The sequence below is a fragment of the Etheostoma cragini genome, chromosome 19 (genome assembly GCF_013103735.1).
Source record: "Etheostoma cragini isolate CJK2018 chromosome 19, CSU_Ecrag_1.0, whole genome shotgun sequence".
In the NCBI taxonomy this organism is placed as follows: domain Eukaryota; kingdom Metazoa; phylum Chordata; class Actinopteri; order Perciformes; family Percidae; genus Etheostoma; species Etheostoma cragini.
In genome coordinates, this window is record NC_048425.1 from 17042810 (window position 1) to 17061727 (window position 18918).

At 39.9% G+C, this 18918-nt stretch overlaps 1 protein-coding gene across 1 annotated transcript; it reads right to left on the reverse strand.

Moving 5' to 3' along the window:
• Positions 1–393: 393 nt before the first annotated feature.
• slc1a1 (solute carrier family 1 member 1) lies at positions 394–18595 on the reverse strand. The gene is made up of 12 exons (XM_034901308.1): positions 18299–18595; positions 12524–12664; positions 9135–9227; positions 8867–8981; positions 7365–7407; positions 7135–7230; positions 6616–6800; positions 5122–5229; positions 4435–4557; positions 4116–4310; positions 1294–1428; positions 394–1187 (listed from the first exon to the last, which is right to left on the reverse strand). Exons 1-12 carry the CDS (start codon positions 18390–18392, stop codon positions 947–949), a joined length of 1569 nt encoding a protein of 522 aa, XP_034757199.1. The 5' UTR covers positions 18393–18595; the 3' UTR covers positions 394–946.
• Between the last annotated feature and the right edge of the window lie 323 nt (positions 18596–18918).

The following is an 18918-nucleotide window of genomic DNA, read 5'->3' on the forward strand; positions in this document are numbered from 1 at the left end:
ACTGTGAATCGTTTTTGAATAGAAAATTGAAATTGAATCGAATCTTAACATTTTCTGAACTGTGCACCCCTTCTATTTACACCCTACACCACAGTGAAAGTATAGTGAAATTGTGAAAAAAAGACTCACACATGAATCCATTAGGTGACAAACACAATCTTGTTTGAGAAGAAACAATTGGGAATATCTACTGTGCTGTGATGTTTTCCCATGCTGCCTAAAAACAGCCACAATTTCTAATAAATCAATAAATGACAATGATTTGGTTTTGAAAAAATGTTATAAATTGTTTCACAGTGTTCAATGACTTCATTGTTAATAACCATCTCCAGTCTCTGTGAAGTCTCCGTTAACTGCAGCCAGCAATTAGCAACTCATTAACATATTGCTTCATTCAACTTGATGAACAACCTTTTTATATGTTTGGCACAGTTTAAATATACAGACAGATATACAAGCAGTGCATTATGGGGCATAGCCATTCAACAACACCCACTCAATTAGGATCATTTAGACATTTTAGAGAATTATTGTCTAATCGAGGAGCAAATAAAGTAGGATTTGGGTTTGCGATTCAGATTATTGTTTTGTTAAATTGATAATTAATTTTTTGCAAAATACATATACACACACGCACATGCACACACACACACACACACACACACACACACAGACACACACACACACAGAATCTTAATCTTGGCACAATTTAAGTGTAAGAAGGAAGCACTTTAATCTAGTCATGATGGTAAATGTCCAACATAAAGAGTGATCATCTTGGATAAGCTTGATGGAGGCTGCTATAGTGTGATTTCTGATGTCTAAGGATGGGTGTGGTTGGATAGTGTCCCACTCTTGTCAGGGAGCTAATGCATGATGGAAGGTTTTCCGTTTTACATCCATAGCAGCATGGCACTTTCTCTGCTCCTCTGAACCGGCCCACAGGCTAAAACTGAGAGGTTTCAGTAAAGGAGATGGCGTCTGTCTTGTCGACCGTGAAGCCTCCGTTGACGTACGATTTCTTCTCGCACTCTTCGTCATCCAAACTGGCTTCCAGAGCGAATGGGTTAGCAACATCAACATCTGATGTCAGATCCATCCTCTCCAGTTCCCTCTTGGAAAGTTTCTGGACGATACCGGCTCCGTAAGCATCACCGAGGACGTTGATCATAGTACGGAACCGGTCCCTGAAACACAGACCTCAAAGTCAATGTACGGCGTTGCTGTTAAGTTACAATACAAACTGTGTAGTAGGAAAAACAGCCGAGATAGAAGACCAACAGATAAACTCACAGCAGCCAATCCACAGCGACTATCAGAGTGACATCACTTGCAGGTAATCCAACAGCTGTTAAGACTATAACCATGGTGACAAGCCCCGCATTAGGAACTCCTGCAGCTCCAATACTGGCAACTGTTGCTGTTATACTGCAACACAAAGACACAATGTCATTAATATTCTTCATAATAACATTCAGAAATTAATTGGGAGTGGTCCTAAATGGCAGCAAGAGTGACTGTTTAAAATAATCAAGACCATCATTAAACCGTGCAAGCAAGTTTAAGTAAAACGATCTGTTGCTACCTTGCTGCAGGTTTAAAACAATATTTCTTAATTGTCCAAAAGGCACAGGTGAGTTGCGTTCAAGGAAGTGGGTAATTTGTTCGAGGAGTCAGGTGCGCTGCATAAGCTTAAACCTGTAAACAAAGCAGGTCTGGTCTGCAAAGAGCCAAAGAGCATTTGGGTCAGATACTTGTGCGTTTTCCCGACTGTATTTGACGGGAAGTGAAGTAAACACACTGACCCGCCTCGCACAGACCCTTTTAGCAGCAAAGCCAATGAGTAAATTTCCATGAATGGTCGTTTATGGATAAATTGTGGACAACGAGACTATCAGTACTGGATCTAAGAGAATGGATTTATTATACAATAGGAAAAGAAAAGAAGCATGAGATCGAGAATGGATAGAAAAGCTTAGAAAGATAGAAAGACGGGACAGCATCACAAAAGACAGCTGTTAGGAAGAAGCCAGTTTATAACAATGTGAGCTTATCAATAAGCTACGTGTTTTGTTTTCATATATGCCAAGCTCGGTCTCAGATGGTTTAATATATATATGAATATATATAACAAGGTGACCAGATTTCTGAAATGCAAAAAAAGTAGAGTTTGGCGTCCAATATATTAAATAAAATAGTTCTTTCTATTCAAGAAAAAAGGGGACAATTCCAGTTTATTGTAATTTGACGATTGTAACTGTTGTTATGCTGTAATAAACAGAGGTGCAGGCACACTGATGCAACTGGCCTACTAGCCACATACATTTTTTCTGCTTAAATGATTGAACTAAGGCCTAAAAACTTGCAAAAAAAATGCAATCAGGAAAAGAGAGCAAGCAGCAAACAAGCACAACGCAATTGAGACGTCAACTCTTTCCCGGTTTTTCCTGCGCTTTAGATAGATAGATAGATAGATAGAGAGATAGAGAGATATGTATTGATCCCAAAAAATGGAAAATTATGGTGTTACATCATTCACAGCGCACAGAATATAAATATAAATGAAATACTAGGATACAATATACATACATACAATATACATGAAATAATCATAAAAGGAATATAGTATAACTCAAATTTTACAGCTTTACTCAAATAGCAAGACTTGCTAAGTGTTTTAAAGTACATTTAAAGTAAAGTAAGTAAGTAAAGGTGTAAAGTTGCTAACTGTCATCTAATTTGGTACCAGTGTCATTCATCTGGATTTAACGTACAATATTGCTAGCTAGCCACGTTGGTTGCCAAGGTGCTATCGGAAAAATCTTCCAAACAAAGTTAAAACACTAGAACTGTTCAATATGGGAAAAATATGCAATATGTAACATTGTTGAATTTCACTATGATGATGTTGCTTGAGATAAATAAACAGAAAATGAAGTAAACTTAGTTCTGCATTTCTGCTGATTTCAATATTTTGCTAAAATAGAACAAATTGCTACAAGTAAAATAATTTCCAACATTCTTTATTAAAGAAATTGAGCATTATATTGAGCATAAAAGGCAGCACTAAAAAATAAAAGCAGTTATTTTCTACTGATATTTTTTTCAACCTACACAGTTTCTTTCGCGATATGTCGATACCTTTCACGATTTATTGTACCAGTTGATATCGCGATGACGATAAAAAACGATATTGTGCAGCCCTAGAAAACTCAGTGAAAGAGAGAAAATTAAAGATGAAAAAAGAGTTCAGGTCTATTTTAAGGTAGCCTACACAGATCCTTGGTTAGCATTGTGGCAGGCCCGTGTGTACCTACGCCCCTAAAACATCCCCGGATTTTATTGTCAATTTTAAAATAAATGGGACCATAAGTCACTAATGACTATGACGAATCAAAGAAGATTTCAAACTAGCGATGGAGATCGTAAATTCAGAAGTAAGGTCATTTTGTCATAGAATACTATAAAAAACGATTTTGATATGTTGGAAATTAGATAGAATGCAGGTTTAAAGCAATTCCACACTGGCAAAGTAAAAATACATTTTATTCCACTATGTGGTCAATAAAACGGGGTAAGAAAGAAGAATATGTCTCTAAATGTGACACTGACACGTTTTTGTGTTTGTGTACCATACATAGCTACGTTAAATTATTGTTAAATTATGCGACACTCAAAGCAGAAGTTAGTAGATTTACAGACTTTAAGATTTCAATATTCCCACATAACCAGAGTGTTCGCATGTTTTGCTTGATTTGCTAAACTCTATGATGCTAAGGAACGTTTTTGCTAACCTTTTCGGGCTTTATGTGGAGCAAATTGTACGTGAGAAGGCTATATGAGACATGCCAAAATATTTGACTTATAATCAATAAAAACGCGTCAAAACTATTCATTTCTGGTCTCTAATTTGATTATTATCTCCAGTGTGGCCCTTGTGAAATTGACTCTGACACCCCTGTAATAATATATATTGTACTAGTGTATACTATTACTATTGTAATAGTATATACTGTACTGTTTGACTTGATTAATGAAGGGTTGAACACGCTTCATATAACCCTGATCCGACCCTTGTCATTGGTGTGAAAGAGGTATTAGGAACTTTGAAGTACCTGATAGTGACAATCTGGCCCACATCCAGAGTGAAGTCATTCAGTTGGGCGATGAAGATGGCGGCCACCGCCTCATAGAGCGCCGTCCCGTCCATGTTGATGGTGGCGCCCACTGGGAGGACGAAACGGGTGATCCGCTTGTCGATGCGGTTGTTCTCCTCCGCGCATCGGAAGGTGATGGGCAGGGTGGCCGAGCTACAAGACAAGACGGGTTGGCACGCATGCTTTTCACTCACAAATGCATGATGTTGCTTTTTAGGCAATGTTCAGAATAGGATTTGGCTTTCTAAGCAGAGCGAGGTGCTAAGTGGATTCGGACCTGGAGGAGATCATGAGTGCTGTCACCAGGGCCTGAGCCATTCCCAACGCGAACGTGTACGGGTTCTTCCTCACAATGACAAAGAAGATGAGCGGCAGACAGATGGTAGCGTGGATAGCCAGACTGGGGGACAGAACAGATATGATTATGAGCTTCTCTCAATCGTGAAAAAGATACACTCTCATATGCTTGTGGGTTAGAGTCGGTTCAGTTTTGAAAGTAAGTAAAATCAATCCTTTTTGGTTATAATATAATAATAGCAGGAGGCTGTTCAAGTGGTTTAACTGGACAGAGGGCAGTGAATATGCTCGTCTAGATCATGGATGTATAATAAAGCCGTGTAGATTCAAACCATTTAATAAACTTCTGGATATGTTCTGAAAGCTGCATTCAGAACATTACAACAAAGTGTGCACATTTCGTTACCTGGAGCCTTGGACCAACACTGTGACCTGACTGTAGGGGATTTACTGTACAGTCTTTAATGGTGTCACTTAGATTTAGTGGAATGGGCGTAACTTTTATTACTGCATCTGCAGGTTGAGCAGTTTTAAATGTCCTTGGCCCTTATCAGTGGCTAACCAGAGCTCCGCTTTTCCTGTATCACTGGTGACAGAATGGGCCTAAATGTCAGCCATAAATCCCTACGTTTGAAACAGTGAGATATAGAGAAACGGGACGGCTTACCCACTCAGCACCGTCACCATATAAAGACCCATCTTCTTGAAGATCTCCCAGTCTTCCACCTCGATGATCTTAGCAGCAATGAGGAACAGGATCCCAACTGGCATGTAGCTAAAGTCATGTGGGGTATAGATTCAAATTATTATTTTAGAGGAATATAGCAAATACTGGGCATTTGGACTAAAACTGAATGCTAGCTTGAATTATTGATTAGTCAATGAACAGAAAAATGAACAACAATAACAACTGATGCATTTTCGAATATAATTCATTGAAAAGTTTCTCTCTTTCTCTTTTTGACAATGCCAAATGTAATGCTACAAATACTCAAGTGGGAAGAGGGAATGAGAGACTTAGCGTTAGCAGAACGTCTTTAGTACTAACTGTCAACATTCATTGGGGAAGCTACAAGCTACACTTCATTGGAAGCAGTTAACACTACACTTGAAAAGTAGTTATGCTACCCACTACTCACATACTACATATTGGGTGTTTGTCTAATAAGTATTTTATGCTAATTGAAGTGGGAATTGTTCGGTTAAAATGCTGATTTGCTTGTAGATGGCAAAACATGATGTTATGTATATATACATAATAGAGTATAACCAAAGAGGGTGTAAAAGTATCCATTTGCAAATAAACTTAATGACAACTGTAGCTAGGTGACTGTGAGCATGTAAAGTGGATGAAATAGTTGTTACGTTTGTACTAATTTAGAGAATTCAGAGGGTGCAGCATCAGAAGTCCATTACGGCCTTTTTATTAGAGGATATTAGTTTATTAACATAGTTTATTTTTTCATGTATAGGAATGTAGAGATTGTGTTATAGTTAAAATAAATATACTAACTCAAGTAGTATGTATATCTTGTTGGAAGTTTTCCATGTTATGGCCATACTTGGGAAAAAAATACATTGTTCGTCCGAACCTGTGTGTTTTTTAGAAGGAACATTTAACATTATTTTTGACCAGTTTTGACAGCACAAACATAAAAGAGACATTAAACCGTATTAAACTACCATTTAATGTAAATGGACTGTATTTATACGGTGTTTTTTCCTAGTCTCAACCACTAATCAAAGCGCTTTGATATAGTACAGGAACCACTCACACACTGATGAACATTCACACACATTTACACTCTGAAGGCTCAGCATCGGCGAAAACTCAGGATTCAGCGTGTTGCCCAAGGACCCTTTGACATGGGACTGCAGGGCCAGGGGTTGAACCTCCAACCTACCAATTGGCAGGCTCTACCACTGAGCCACAACATTGGGTCTCAAATTTGACAGTTGAGTTTGCCTCGTCTTTAAAGATAAGTTACGGGACACGTTCAGGTCCAATAGACCTGGACAATTCACTTTTCAGTACAAAAAGTACTGAAAAGGTCATCCAGGTTTGTTTTTTTTAAACTAAAACTATGATAATAAGTTAACCATGTAGCTTTGAAATCTCCCTTTAAAAGCCCATACTTGGTCATCAGTCTTTTATACATACCACATAATGATCTGGACCAGTTTCATGGTCGCTTCATTCAGGGCATCAAAGAATTCCAGGAGGATACGGCCCTTCTCGCCCATTTTCCCGATGACGAGGCCAAAGGCAACGCAGAACACGATCAGCCCCAACACGTTGATGCCATCAGAATATGTCCCGACGATTTGATAGTCCTTCGTTATGTTCTGCCAAGGAAAGACAAAGGGATTTTTTCATCCAGATCCTTTGATGCTGTGCGAATGTTTTCCCCAGGATCCCAACCCAATGACCTATGGCTACCTATGACTCATTATTGGGTCTTCTGTTGCTTTGAGATCAGATTCAGGGGTAGAAACATGCAAACGGACAAGGACAACAAGGACACACTTATTTAAAGATCCCAACCTCAATATGCATGTTAATGGATGTCCCCGACAGACTCTGGTGAACTCTGGTGCAAGTTTAGCTTTGGCCATGCATCAAAGGCATTAAGGTACTGACTGCTCTAGATGAACAGAGTAGAGGAATGTGCACACCTACCTCCACCACCGACATGATAGTAGTTGTGAGGGGTGGAATTGTGGTGGTGTTGACCGAAACCTTCGGAGGCTCCAGCTCTTTGCGCTTGGTCTTGTACTGGATTGTAATTGGTCAGATTTCACAACATCAGAGTTACGTTCACACACAGCACTTACTCACCTGACCGATTTAGGTTTAAATTAAACTTTGAACGTGTAGAAAGTGAATGATGGATGTGCAAATCATCTTACTTGCTGAAAACAAGCCTGCACCAGATTTTCGGGGAACATGTTTCTGTTGGAAAAAACAAGACTGGGGGTTAATCTATATAATAATGTGTAGTACACTCATTTCCTGACAGATGGGTCATTGCAAAAACCCGTTATGGAAGTCAAAATCCAGCAGAGAGGGATTTTTATATTCATAAAGAGGATGTTAATGTGGTTAACTTATATTAAAGCAAGGAAACTAATCTTACTAAAATGTAAAAAAAATGATGTTTAGTGTACATTTCTTTTTTTATTTAAACTAATGTCTGTATCATAGCAAACTTGTGCACTGTATTTATCAACGGGATTTGAGGAGTTTTATCTGTTTTACTGCTTTTTATATTTGTATTCTTGACTGTAATCTTCTTATTGTTGTTTTTTAGGTAGACAAAAACCAGGGACAATGGATGAAATTAGCCTTTTGGCTAATTCTGATGCACTTGCAGCAATGTTAATTAATGTACCCTGTCCCTGTCAAATTGATACATTAAATCAAGTTAAACTGAAATCTGCAGATGCCTTTACAGCGCTACAAAGATTTTGTCAATAAAGCGTTGTGGGGGAATTGGATTTTAGTCTCATATATTAGTTACTTATTATGAATATTCTGTGGGGTCCACTTAGCAGGAAGCTACTAGGCGATCAAAACCAGCTGTATCTCACATCTTTCACGTCTAATGTCACTTTTAATTTGTATGACTTAGTGTATCACCAATAATACGCTGATATTTGTTTAAAGCATAAAGGCTGAAAGGTGACAAATGAGTAGTTTCTAAGTATTTTAATAATAATAAAACACTATCAGGGAAAAACTATGGGTCCTATTTTAACCATCTAAGTAGAACGGTGTGAAGCGTAGAATGCACCTGAACACACCTCCCTGTTAGACCAGCACGCCCAGAATGCACCTGAACACACCTCCCTGTAAGACCAGCACGCCCAGAATGCACCTGAACACACCTCCCTGTAAGACCAGCACGCCCAGAATGCACCTGAACAAACCTCCCTGTTAGACCAGCACGCCCAGAATGCACCTGAACACACCTCCCTGTAAGACCAGCACGCCCAGATTGCACCTGAACAAACCTCCCTGTAAGACCAGCTTGCCCAGAATGCACCTGAACACACCTCCCTGAAAGACCAGCACGCCCAGAATGCACCTGAACACACCTCCCTGTAAGTTACTTACTTGGTTACTTACTTGTTACTGTATTGTGTGAACAGTTAACTTCATTTAATATTGTATGTGGTGATTTCTATTGCTACACATTTCTATCTATATGAGACTATTAAGCAGAGCCAAAGTCACTGTGTAAGAGTGTTTTTTTTCCCTATCACAGAATGCATCTGTAGTGTAGCCAGACCTTTCTCCATAGCACTGTGGAGATAGAGCTGACAATTGCAAGACTATTGATACTTTAGCATCCAAATGAGTGGATACTTCATGATTATGAGACAATTGTATGGAATAGGTGGGAGGTCACCTGACGAGGTCCAGGAGTGTGTCAACTGTTGTGACATTGGGCGTGGTCCCGGCTCTGTCAATGTGGTCGGCAGTCTGAGAGACGCCCGGTTTGATAGTCATCACCAAAATAATCCCTGCATAGGATGACACCGCTCAGCATGCTGTGATGACAACTTGACTCAGTAAATAAGTTTCATTTCAACCACTTTTACACATTTGAGTGACTTAACTGCAAAGCAACTGAAATAAACAGAGAAATTGAGAACTGAAGAAAATAATCAACTCACCGAGAATAACGGCAATGATGGTTGTTGAGAAATAATAAATAATAGCTCGCAGGCCTATCTTTCCGGAAACCTCGGAGTCCAGGGCTGCAACACCTGTGGGGACGAAAAAGCACAAGATTTCATGGTGTCAATTTATCAAGCTCTTACTTAAAATTTTTACATTAATATCCGATAATTTATCTTGTCAAAGACTTTACAGATTGGGCTTTTGACACCTAGGCCATCAACCATGGCATAGTCGGGGGTGAGAACTGCGCCACATCATTTGAGTGTCACGGAAATGTGAAGTAGGCTTTTTATAAAAGTGTACCAGCAGAGTCAATACGCGGATGAAGACTGAGATGCTGATGAAAGATTACAAAAATGAGAATTGTAGGGGCATATGAAGCTTTTATTTGAGAGCAGACAGTGGAGCGATGCCAGGGAATCAGGGAAGATCGATGTTAGGAATGACACACACGCAACAAATGTTCCTTGCTGGACGTTAATGTCATGGCCAGCACCTTGACCCCTCAACCATCCCTGTCAGGAGGAATAAAACTCAATCTAGAAACTATAGAAGTATATAGGATTTCATCATAAACACAGGAGAAATTAAATATGTTCATTTTAGAACTATTTGTAGTATTCACAACCATTACATGTACTGTAACAATAACCAATACAGCTTGTATTAAAGTCAAATGGGGGTTTGCAATCCATATCATCCTCCATATATTTCTGAGGAAGTTATAGCACGCAGTGAGTGAGTTGCGCAGGTGGGGAAAACTCTGGGGAAATGCAGGTGGAAAAAACAAATCCTCCTAATCATCAACAACCAATTCAGGAACTGTTTATCGAAAAAAACAATGGAAAAACATTGTGCTGAACACAATCACAAGATCAACCTAAAACTTCTGTAAAATATTCAATGTAACTGCTTTAAAAGGTGACTTTGTTTTTAGACATGGGCCCTATTTTCGAAGGTTTTTTGTGTGGGGACATTAATCTTTTAGATTGGTCCAGTATAAACAAGACCTGGAAAGCCTGGAAATCCAGACCCAAATCTGAAAGATTAAGGGCGTGGCATCAAGTAATGAAAGCTGCCCATCTGCATTTGTGTGCATTTGAAAATCTCACTGCACGAAATAGGATAACACTACGACCAATCACAACAACACACGGGGTGACGTATCCAGAGCCCAGTACCTTATATACACCAATGTGATTGGTTCAGCTCACCTCTGCCCTGCCTATATCAGATACACCGATGTGATTGGTGCAGCTCGCCTCTGGCCCGCCTATATCAGATACACCAATGTGATTGGTGCGGCTCGCCTCTGGCCCGCCAACATCAGGTACACCGATGTGATTGGTGCAGCTCGCCTCTGGCCCGCCTATATCAGATACACCGATGTGATTGGTTCAGCTCAGCTCTGGCCTGCCTATATCAGATACACCGATGTGATTGGTTCAGCTCACCTCTGGCCTGCCTATATCAGATACACCGATGTGATTGGTTCAGCTCACCTCTGGCCTGCCTATATCAGATACACCGATGTGATTGGTGCAGCTCGGTTCTAGCCTTCCTATATCAGATAGACCAATGTGATTGGTGCAGCTCGCCTCTGGCTCGCCTATATCAGATACACCAATGTGATTGGTTCAGCTCGCTTCTAGCCTTCCTGTATCAGATGCACCGATGTGATTGGTGCAGCTCGGCTACAAGGGCATAGTTAATGAGCAGCATTACTCAATGCCAGAGTAACTCGCTGAACTCTGGATTTCCCGGGGTACAAGACTGCTGCCTCAAGCTACAATGTAAGTTATTGGGCAATTGCGCACCTTCATTTACATCCACTTTTACAAACAGCTTTGTTTTGCCACTGACATGCCTGACAACATTATGGAAAATGATTCCTACAGAGACAGAACTTTTTGTTAAGAGTAAGATCGTCTTTGTTTAACATGACAAATTCCTTTAATCACTAAGACACACCAGACTCCATTTCAAATAAACAGAAATTTTATCATCATAAAGCAACAATCGCAACTCCGGTTTGGTCAAAATGAACCCTTAATTCTCCTATTTACATATGGAAATCTGCTGGCTCTATGCAATCCAAAAGTACTGTTAATTTAAAGGAAGTCCAGTGGGTTTGGTGAAAGCAATTTTTGAGCTGTTTCTGGTTAATAACTTTCAGAAGCATCCTCAATATGCTGTTATGGATTTCAATATGTTTGCTTGTTTATGTATGCGCCAACCACCAAGTCAAAATCCTTTAAGTACTTACTTGGCAATAATCCTTTTCCTGTCACCTAGAGTAGCAGCTATCTTCCTGTCTTGCCCAGTTTATGAATGTTACTTCTGTTTTATGTCTCTCGACACAAGAATCTTCACGTCTCACGATTCATTTACGATTATACTGTCAGCGATTTACATCAATTCAATATCACGATGCATCGCGACGCGTCACGATGCATCACTTCCTTAATATTAATAGATACCACACATGGTTTTCATCAACAAATTCAAGCACACTGAACTACATACACTCTGATTATGTTCTGTTATGCCATGTTCAAACTGCTACACTGCAGTGCCCTGCTACGTCCTGCTGTGCCTTGTAATACCGCACAGCGTCCTGCTATGCTATGAACTACTACAAAGAACTGCTATAGACTACTAATTTTTTCTATTTTTGTTATTGCCACTCTTCATTCTAACCCCAACCGGCCCGTCAGACACCGCCTACCAAGAGCCTGGGTCTGACCGAGGTTTCTGCCTAAAAGGAAGTTTTTCCTCGCCACTGTCGCACTGTTGCTTGCTCTGGAGGAGACTACTAGAACTGTTGGGTTCTTGTAAATTCTGGAGTGTGGTCTATCTGTATAGTGTCTTGAGATAACTCTTGTTATGAATTGATACTATAAATAAATAAAAATTGAAAATTGAATTGAATTAATTGACTTTTAATACTATCATCTATGTTGCATTAGTCTGCAACTACATCATTTTCTTTTTATCTTTCAAAATTATTTCTAAGTATCATCTAAGTATGTGGCGAATGCATACTTTCTCTTGGCCTCTTTGTGGCTGAAAGTAATTATAGTACAGGATTTATGTCAAATCTGAGGTGATATGTTGACTTGATCATAAAAGCAGGGAATTCCATGCACACTACAGTTTGGGGTGCTGAACATTTACAGAAAAGGAATTATTGCAAAAACGCCTCGTAGTGGCCATGGCGGCCATTTTACTTTCCAGTCACTGTATGGGGCGGCTGTGGCTTAGGTGGTACAGTATTCAGAAAGCTGGTGGCCCTGCCCCATGTCAAATTGCCCTTGAGGAAGGGACCCTGAACCCCCCCCTAGTTTTACCAAGCTTACGACCAAAAACCTATTCACATCACCTGTTATCATGCTTGAAATGATGAGCGGGAGGATGACAAGCTTCAGCATCCGCATGAGGATCTCTCCCGGGAAGCCGAAATACTGCTTGTCCAGATGGGAGAGGGAGGCATACTCTCTGACCACGACGCCCAAGCTGATCCCTGATCAGAAGAAAGACACACATATGATCATACATGGGTCAAGCAGGACAGAAAATTGGAATTATGTGGCTTAAATAAATCAAATTCATGCACACGTCATGTATCCCACTCAGTGGTTTCAGTAATGCGCTCCTTCAGCGTTATCACACATAGCAGAGCTCCATTGAAGATGCTTGTAAAACACTTTGATGACACAGCAAACTGTACGGCCTGACTACACTGGGCTATCAAAACAGGACCTATACCTGATAGAACTCAAATTCTCCACATTTAGCAAGCTCCAGATTCTGCAGATGTTTAGTAGCAGCAGTGAAGACCTTTCAATGCTGCCACCTACACCAACTAAACACTAAAATGCTGCTTTTCTTTGGTGTGTATTGGTGGTGCTTTATTTTTACTCAAATAAAGCCCCGATTGACAGCGGGGTGCCTCAAGGCTCAATTTTAGGCCCAGTCTTGTTCTCGCTGTATATGCTGCCCCTCGGATCAATCTTCCGAAAATACGACATATCATTTCACTGCTTTGCAGATGACGTGCAGATTTACCTACCTTTGAATTCTAAAACAAACTCAGTTGAAGCTCTGAGTAAATGCCTACATGACGTAAAAGACTGGATTTCATTGAATTTTTTGAACTTAAATGATAAAAAAATTGAAGTTGTAATTTTTGGGAAGCCCGATGTCTCTGGTTTTAACAATGCTCTGGGTCCTATGTTCTCAAATTGTTGCCCACTTGTAAAAACTCTTGGTGTTTTTATTGACAGTTCTTTTAAACTCGATAAACAGATCAGTTCAGTGGTAAAAACAAGCTTTTTTCAGCTCAGCCTGCCCCATAGCCAACTGGAAACAGTTGTGCATGCCTTGATTACAAATTGCCTGGACTACTGCAACTCACTGTACTATGGCCTTGAGCAGTCTTCACTTTGCCGATTACAGTTAGTCCAAAATGCGGCTTCACGCCTGCTGACAGGAAAAAGGCGCTATGACCACATCACCCCTGTACTGTTGTCTTTCCACTGGCTGCCTGTCGTTTTTAGAATCCATTTTAAGATCTTATTGTTTGTTTTTAAATCTCTGAATGGGCTGGCACCATCATATTTTTCTGATATGCTGGTTTTGAACGCTCCAGTTAGAGCACTCAGGTCCGCTGACCAGTTGCTTTTAGACTGTCCCAGAACCAGACTGAAAACCAGAGGGGACAGAGCTTTCTCGGTGGCAGGTCCTAAGCTCTGGAACTCTCTCTCCCTCTGAACATTAGAGCAGCTTCCTCTATTGAGAGTTTTAAATCACTTTTAAAAACCCATCTTTTTGCACTGGCTTTTAACACAAGCTGAGCTGTGACATTTTGTTGTTGTATTGACTTGAGCAAAGCTTTTTATTTGTTGTATTTTTGTTGTTTTTGGTATATTCAGTTTTAGATGTTTTTTCCGGATATTTGTTATGCCCTTTTATTATGTTGTTATCTATAATTGTACAGCACTTTGGGGCGGTAGCGACTGTTTGTAAATGTGCTATATAAATAAACCTTGACCTTGACCTTGTATGTTTTTATTTTTGCAAAGACCTGACCGTGATCAAATTACCAGAACTTAATGACACACACTGAACCGGAGAACCGGCAGAACGTTGTACCCTGAAAGCCACGCCCACTGTGAGGGGGAAGAATTCTCCACCCTCCATGACTTGTAATGCTAATTTCGTCTTCTAACAATGAACCAAAAAGCTGCTGTGTGGTGCTATTCATTACCAACAGGGTAAATAACCCAGAATATACATTTTTTTAAGCTGGATAATACAGATGTGTGGAATCAGCAGGGGGAATGGGAAGACTGCAGGATCCAGACCCTAAGCTAACTAAACGATATGTCCGACATCAACCAACCACTAACTACTACTAACTGTCCACTAACTTACAAAACAGATCTATTTTGAACACAACAATTAGACATTATATACATTTTAGTCAGGAAGTTGTTATATGCTGTGTGTTCACAGGTAACCCAACGCCCCAGATGATTTTCTACACAGAACCGGACACTTTTTTAAAAACTTTTTTCGCGTGACTTTTGTGTGAGTTGTTGTGCAAGGTAAAGTTTGTTGTGCATCTCGTAATACTTTCCGTAGCAGGTGCTTTCATAAAAACACAACGATTAATGTTTGAATCATCTCTGCCACAAACAAAATTAGATTAATTAAAGGCACATGTGACTTTTTAAGGATTCTGAAGTGTTATGGTTTGGTTTGGGTGTTTGCTTTGGTTTCTTTTTCTCCTTCTTTGGTATTTTCTGTCTTGTGTTTGTGTCTTGTGTTCTCCCCGGCCTTGTGTTCCCCTGAGTGTCTGGATGTTCTGTTTCCTGTTTTATTTTGAAGTCTGTTTTTGGTCTTGTCCTGTCTTTAGAGTTACTTCCTGTGTCTTCCCACTCTTGTGATTACCTGATGTTTTCCACCTCATCCCCTGCCCTCTTGTCACCTGCCTCTCGTTACCTCATCACCTTGTGTATTTAATGTCTGTGCTTCTCTGTCTCTCTGTCAGATCGTTGTGTTTGTCTGCCTGTTCCAGAAGATGTTTTCCCTCGTTCCTGTTCCTGTTCCTGGACCCTGGGTTTTCCTGTGGGTTTTTCCTCTGTTTTTGCCCTTCTTTTTCCCCCCCTGGACCTTTGTATATTTTTGCATTTTGGTTTGTTATCCAGTGCATCCTGAGTTCGTTTTACTCATTTTTTGAGGCTAAATAAAGCCTCTGAAACCCTCTCCTGCCTGCCTGGCCATCTCTGCTTTTGGGTCCTCACTCTGTTCCCGCCACATGAAGTCGTTTTTCATACAATGGTCCTAAATTACCTCAACAGCAAATAAGACTGAAAATAGACTAACAGTGACAAGAATGCTAGTTTTATATAGTTTTTAGTAAGGCGTCTGCCCGGTCCTGCAATGTCACGGGATGATAAACAGCAGGTAGATGGCGCTACAGTAACACATTCTGACGGGTCACAGATTTCTTTGTTACACCAGAAAAGCCTGAGTTAGTGTGTCCAGCCAGGTTAAAGGTAGCAGGAGATTTCTTCATATAGGCCTAACTGTATTTTAATGTTATTTTAGAAGTTATCTGCTGCTATGGTATACTGGGACTGGATCCCCACTGAAAGGAAGGAAATTAAACAAAGAACAACTGAAAGCTAAAAGGAAAAGATAATGGGCGATAAGTCACACTCAGCTGTGTTTTAAACAGATGGAGACAATAACGGGATTTTTTATGGTCAATAAACCTCATTTATAGGAAATTATACCTAATGTTTGAGTGGGAAAAGCAGAAATCTAGGAATTATTTAGGCTAAAATTAAAGGAATGGATGTTGATGGATAATCACAGACTGGAATATGTCAACTTTTACTCAATACTATTTCAAAACCACTTCAATTTGTTTTTCAAATGCTATAAAATTGAATAAGACGCCACAAAATTAATGAAAGTAGACATTTGTACTTGGCAAAGAGCGTTGTGAGGAATCAATCGTGTTATTTTGGGGAATTAAAAAGAATATTGATATAGGAAAACGGGTCAATTTGACTCAAAGACAACATGAGGATTAAAACCCACCCTGAATTGAGTGTGTAACATATCTATTTCCTTCATTAAATAACTTTACAATAAGCAATGTGGTTGTACGTCAGTAGCCGACATTAAATTTAGTCCCCTTCTAAATCCAACTATTATTATTTTAGTTGCTACGACAATCTCTTAATGCTTCGGCGAGTGACTCAGTGACAGAGATAACGGTATCCGGTAATCTCAGTAGACATCCAAAGTAGACTCAGTTACCGTACGCAACACTTGAAATGCAGCGATGCATCTGGAACTGATCATCTGTCGTTCATCGGGACTATATGACCGTCGGTAAAGATAAGAGTTTAACGAGAGCAGGTCTGCTGTCGTTACATGCTTCTGGCTATAGGGGCCGCTAGAATCCACTCAAACTGAAAGTTACATATAGATTTAAGTAAAATGACATAATCCATATACCACATGTCAGAAAGCCAAATTAGAAGTCCAACTGAAATTACAATTAATCCATCGTCCTTTTTTGCAGTCAACAATGTTGTTGGTGATGTATAATTTATGTATTTGGGAAAGGCCCGAACCTGGGGACTGGTGTGCATGTTTGACTCGGTTCTGATTATTATTTCTTAAAATCTTTTAAAGAAGAACAGGTGATTTATAGAGCAGATCTTTGAACTAAATAGTGTAAAAAATACAGTAAAAGGTAATGAGTTAATTGGTCAGAGTATGACAGTATATAGATAGATTTACTGATCCCGAAAAAATGGGAAATTATAGTGTCACAGCAGCAAAATCAGTCCCACAGCACAGAATATGAATATAAATGAAGTACTAGAATACAATACACATACATACAATATCCAAGATCCATCCCAACTGCCTGTTTCAGCCTAGCTTAGCATAAAGGCTGGAAGCAGGAGGAAAGCGCTAGCTGTCTAAAGTTAAAAAATACAGTAATCAAGACACTGAATCTCCCCAGAAATGGAAAACTGACACACTCTCACGCCCAAATTTCCAAATCTATTGTGTAATTACATGACGTCACAGTGACTGGATCATCCGTTATTTTATTATTAGTTTGTCTCTTGTCGAGTTTGTGTGTTTTTAATATCCATTGTTGAATTTCTGCTTGCTTTGTACTGTCTCTCATGTGTTTGTTGGTGGGTTTCATGCATTTTAAAGGCCTATCTAGGGACAGGTATTACAAATCAACACAAAACATCAGTTTATAATCCATACCTGTCCCTTTAGTGGTAAAATAAAGAAATAACGATGAGAATTACAACAGGACTTTAGTCGTGCATGAGTCATGTGGTGGTTAAGCATTTCTTAAGTATATGATTCCTACCCTTATAAAAAAGTGTTGCAAAGTAAGAAAGTATGTGTTAATCAGTGAGCTTAGAAGGTGTTGTAGTGTATTTTTGAACCATAGGTTTGAACTTTAGACAGAGCCAGGCTAGCTGTTTAGCTAGCTAGCTAATAAATGAATGGAATTTTTAAACGGCCCAGGACATAATCTACTTTTAATTTCACTTGTTAGACTTCAGACGTCACATTCCTTATTAGTTTATGTCTCGGTAACACATGCAGCTTAGATATACTCACTGCTGCTGCCTCATACACAAATGTATTTATTAGTATTTTGGATTTTTAAAATTTTTTTTATGATTCCAAGTGACGAAGAAATAAATGGAGGGACTGATGGATTGATGGGACTCCTCGCTGAGCCCCAATCAGCTGTCCCTTCAGTCTGGTCACGTTTGACTGAGACACAGACACTGCTCTCTGCCTCTGGAGGACACAGGCTGTGTCTCCTAACCTCACGCCGTTCTTTCATGAAAGACAATCATGAACTAACATAATGATGATCATTTACACACATTTGGCATGCACTGTTGCTGTTTAGTTAAGCAGTGACCAGCTACTGCAAAAGAGGTAGATTTATGTCAACAGTGACAGCAGCGGAAAGCAAGACAGAATCCGAAAACAAAGAGGACGTGGACATGTTTAACAGAAATGCAGATGAAAGCGTCTCATTCCCTCAGCATGTACACATGAGCAGGCATGTAGGGGCTTCACGTACCGAGCAGCACTGATATAACCGTGGCGATCAGAAGCCAGTTCCTCTTCAGCAAGCCTTTAAAATTCACGCCTCGTCGCTCTTTGTTACCCATCATGTCCGTGGTGTTGTTTCCCCCCACCCAGAAAAAAGGAGAAATCACAATGGGCACCCTGTGGAGACACAACAGACTCGTGCGGGCTGGATGTCGGGTGCAGACGACGCAGAGGAGGATGGAGAAGCCGCGTTGCTACAGCAAAGGATGCAGCCGTCAGACACTGCTTCTGGCCAGCAAGCGATGGTGTGTGTGTGTGTGTGTGTGTGTGTAAGAGAGAGAGAGAGAGAGAGAGAGAGAGAGGGTGGGAGACGTTCTGCTACTCCCTCTGCCACCCCTCCCCCACACACGGTGTCTCTGACATTACTGTGTGTTGTAAGTAGAGAGGAATTAGGAAATTATAGGACACTTTCCCATTTGGAAACACATGTAACGCTAAAGGTTCATTCCAATATGTTCTATGATCTATATCTTACATCAACCCAGAGCCGCTCTTAAAAAAAAATATATATATATATATATATATATAGTCTCCAAATGGATTCTGTAAAAATTCTGTGTCATTGTGAAATCTCCAGTTATTTCCTTT

Excerpts from the sequence above, each read along its gene's own strand:
- slc1a1 (XM_034901308.1), bottom strand. The coding sequence starts at position 18,392 with ATGATGGGTAACAAAGAGCGACGAGGCGTGAATTTTAAAGGCTTGCTG. Across the intron at positions 8,982-9,134 it reads CATCATTGCCGTTATTCTCG|GGATTATTTTGGTGATGACT; the intron begins GTGAGTTGATTA and ends CATCCTATGCAG. Across the intron at positions 1,188-1,293 it reads GTCGCTGTGGATTGGCTGCT|GGACCGGTTCCGTACTATGA; the intron begins GTGAGTTTATCT and ends TCTGTGTTTCAG.